At 36.1% G+C, this 3,180-nt stretch overlaps 1 protein-coding gene across 1 annotated transcript in view; it reads left to right on the forward strand.

The window, feature by feature from the left end:
• The window catches only part of LOC109851551 (50S ribosomal protein L22, chloroplastic-like), a 6,334-nt gene continuing 3,812 nt past the window's right edge, over positions 659 to 3,180 (forward strand). The window contains exons 1-3 of the mRNA XM_020421742.1: positions 659 to 1,773; positions 1,930 to 2,015; positions 2,421 to 2,579. Coding sequence (XP_020277331.1) covers positions 1,647 to 1,773; positions 1,930 to 2,015; positions 2,421 to 2,579 — 372 coding nt within the window. The 5' untranslated portion in view covers positions 659 to 1,646. The remainder of the gene's footprint in view (positions 1,774 to 1,929; positions 2,016 to 2,420; positions 2,580 to 3,180) is intronic.

The following is a 3,180-nucleotide window of genomic DNA, read 5'->3' on the forward strand; positions in this document are numbered from 1 at the left end:
TCTTTTTTTTCCTTCTTCTTTTTCTTCTTGATTCTTTTGAGCTGTTCTTCTTCTGTTTCTGTAATAGGGAAACAAACAAATGAGAATAATTGTAATTCAAATAAAACTTTAAGCTCCCAAATTTAAAATTGGCCAGATGAAAAAAAATGATGGGGGTGTAAAAAATAGCCTATAATTTCACACTCTGCTAACCTGCGCCTTTGGGCGAAGCCAATGTCTCCATCTCCTCCGTTGTCATCGCAGCTGGCGCCAACTTTAAAGACGACGTTTTACTCTGGCTCCGCAAACAAATCAGGGTCTTTTGTTTACAGAAAGAGTCGGGTGGGGGTCAAGACCCGCTTAACAACCCAAAACCCGCTTTATTTTCGATATAATAATAACACTTTCGGGTCCAAACCCGATTTTGACCCGTTTAGACTCTAAAAAAAGTTGACACTTTTCTCTAGGACTGAGCATGGTTCGGTTCAAACCGAAAAACCGACCGAACCAAATCGAAGATAACAGTTCGGTTCGGTTTTATTTGTAGGACGGTTCGGATCGGGTTGAAAACTTTTCAACCCAAACCGACCGAACTGATAAGATCAAAAAAAAAAAAAAAAAATCAGTCCGTTTTGAAAAATTGTTCTTTTGGAAATTATTGAGGGGATGATATGTTAATTGCTTCTTATACATTGATTTTAAATAATATTTTATTTGTCAAATCTCATGATATTAGGTTAAACTTTTGTTTGCTTGGCCATTGGGTTTATGATTCTGTACATTTCATCTTGATTTATTCAGGTTTGAATTAATTTGTGTCGTGGTTGTCTTAACTACTAGTATAGAATTTTGTGTATGATTTTTCAGTGGATATAGGCCATAATGTTACATATGCATAATATAGGGATTGTTTTGTACACTGTAATTGGCTGCAATACATTTTACAAGAAATGGTTTATTTTGCAACTGCTATCGCAAAACAAAAAATAACTGTACATAAAAAAAAAATCAATTGTACATCATTCTTCTACATCTCAACTGAGAAATTTCATCACCTATTTGTCCTTCATTTCTTCATTCATAATGGATGTAAATTAACAAGTAAAATACCATTCAAGTATTGAATAGCTTACAAAATTATGTGATATGCATGCACTTTATGTATGCTTATACGTCAGAAAACTCCCAGGTTGCCACATGACATGGGACATCAGCTGTATCTCTTATTCTTAAACCTCACTGCTTGAAAATTGAAAGTGCGGCTCCTTTCTAAGTTGTGAGTCATCACATATAACGTTTACACAATGATACATATAAACAAACCTTGAGTTAATGCACCATGACATGAATTTAGAATGCATCTTGATTAGAACCGAACAAACCGAACCGAACCGCACCGAACCGACTTGCAAAAGTTCGGTTCGGTTTTGAATAATGGATGGTTCGGTTCGGTTGTTCAAAATTTGATAAAAACCAAACCGAACTGACCGTTTGCACACCCCTACTTTTCTCCGCTCTCCCTCTTCTTCTCGGCTCCCGGGCGACGAACCCTAGTTTTGTTCAAGTACTTTTTCTTGTCAATTAGTTCGTTGTTTATATGAGAAGTGTTTGGGGCTAATTTGTGTATTTTTTTTTTTTGCATGAACTAGATTTGATTTCTTGCAGCAATGTCGAGATGGCAACGGCACGTGCGATCCGTTCTTCACCACGCTTCTACAGCCAGTGTCAAGAAGCAAAACCATCCCAATTTTGTAGCTCCATATAGCTCATTGTCATATTCTTCACAAATTCCTGGTAAATTTTGCTTTAAAAAAAATAATCACGAGGCCTCCTTTATGTTTATTGCAATGTATTTCCGTTAAATATATTGTTCTTTTGTAGGTGGCCAATTGGCATGTTTAAGGAGGGCATCTGATCTTTCTACCCGTTAAATATATTGTTCTTTTGTAGGTGGCCAATTGGCATGTTTAAGGAGGGCATCTGATCTTTCTACCCGAAGAATGTTCGGGCCTTTGTATCAGTGTCTACAATACTGTGTATGATGGATTTTGTTACTTACAGCTTGAATTTGTAATGCTTGTAATGATTACATGAAGAAGATCCCATGTTCCATATGCTCCGTAAAGAACTAGACAGCTTTAAGCCCGTATGGTTTTTAGATCTTATGTCAGCATAATGTTTGCTCTTCCGTAAAGAACTAGACAGCTTTAAGCCCGTATGGTTTTTAGATCTTATGTCAGCATAATGTTTGCTCTTACATAAAATGATAGTGCTCATATTCTTTGCCTTCGATCATAATTGTCTTGTTGCGAGTTCCATCAAAGAGATACATCTTCCTTTTATTAATAACTGCCCGCTTATTGCTTTTACCCGCTTAAACCATCTTTGGCACATAAAAAATTTCAGGAACTTAAAAGATGCGTGCGTTTATGTTATTTCAGGGATTTTTCAGTTCACGGAGATTGTCAGCAGAAGATGTTTCTAATGTGGAGCCTGTTTCGTCTCCTTTGACACCACTTTTGGGTGACGGTAAAACTACAACCAAGGATGCAGTCTGTAGAAAGACAACTATTCAAGCTATAAAAAAGGGCATAAAACAGGTCTGCAAATAGTTACGTTCAACTCTGTGGCCACTCCTGGAATTTTCTTATATCTTACTAAAGTATAAAATAGTGAGGCTTAAATTATAGCAATTGCATGTCTAAAAGATAGTGTAATATTTTGTGAAACTTGAAAATAGGTAATTTTATCATGTCTATCTTATCAAGGGTCAATATGAACTATATGCAGAAGTGTTCTTTAAACTTTCCACTGCCATGGATGAAGCTTTGCTTTAATGGACACCTGTTTCTAGTTATGTTGAGCGCTAGTGTTTCAGTAATAAGCATTTAAAGTCTGGTAGCAGGATTTTCTAGTTTTATCGGCTTTTGTTTACTTTTCCTAAATTGCTATATGGTTTCAATTTGATAAATGTGTTACTTTGATTTGTCCTTTTTTCCAAGATATCTTAAATTAATAGTTGAATAGCTGAATTATGTGGTCTCTGCTGAAGGGGCTGTTATCATAAGTTATGTATGTGACTTTATGATTGTGTATGAATCATCACGATAAAGGTTTGTTAGTGTTGTACATGCTTTATTGCCTGCTGCTAGCCGTAGTTGGGGTCTGGACTGAAGTGGTTAGAAAATAATCCTTTCTGAG

This window comes from Asparagus officinalis, chromosome 8 (assembly GCF_001876935.1).
Source record: "Asparagus officinalis chromosome 8, Aspof.V1, whole genome shotgun sequence".
NCBI lineage: Eukaryota > Viridiplantae > Streptophyta > Magnoliopsida > Asparagales > Asparagaceae > Asparagus > Asparagus officinalis.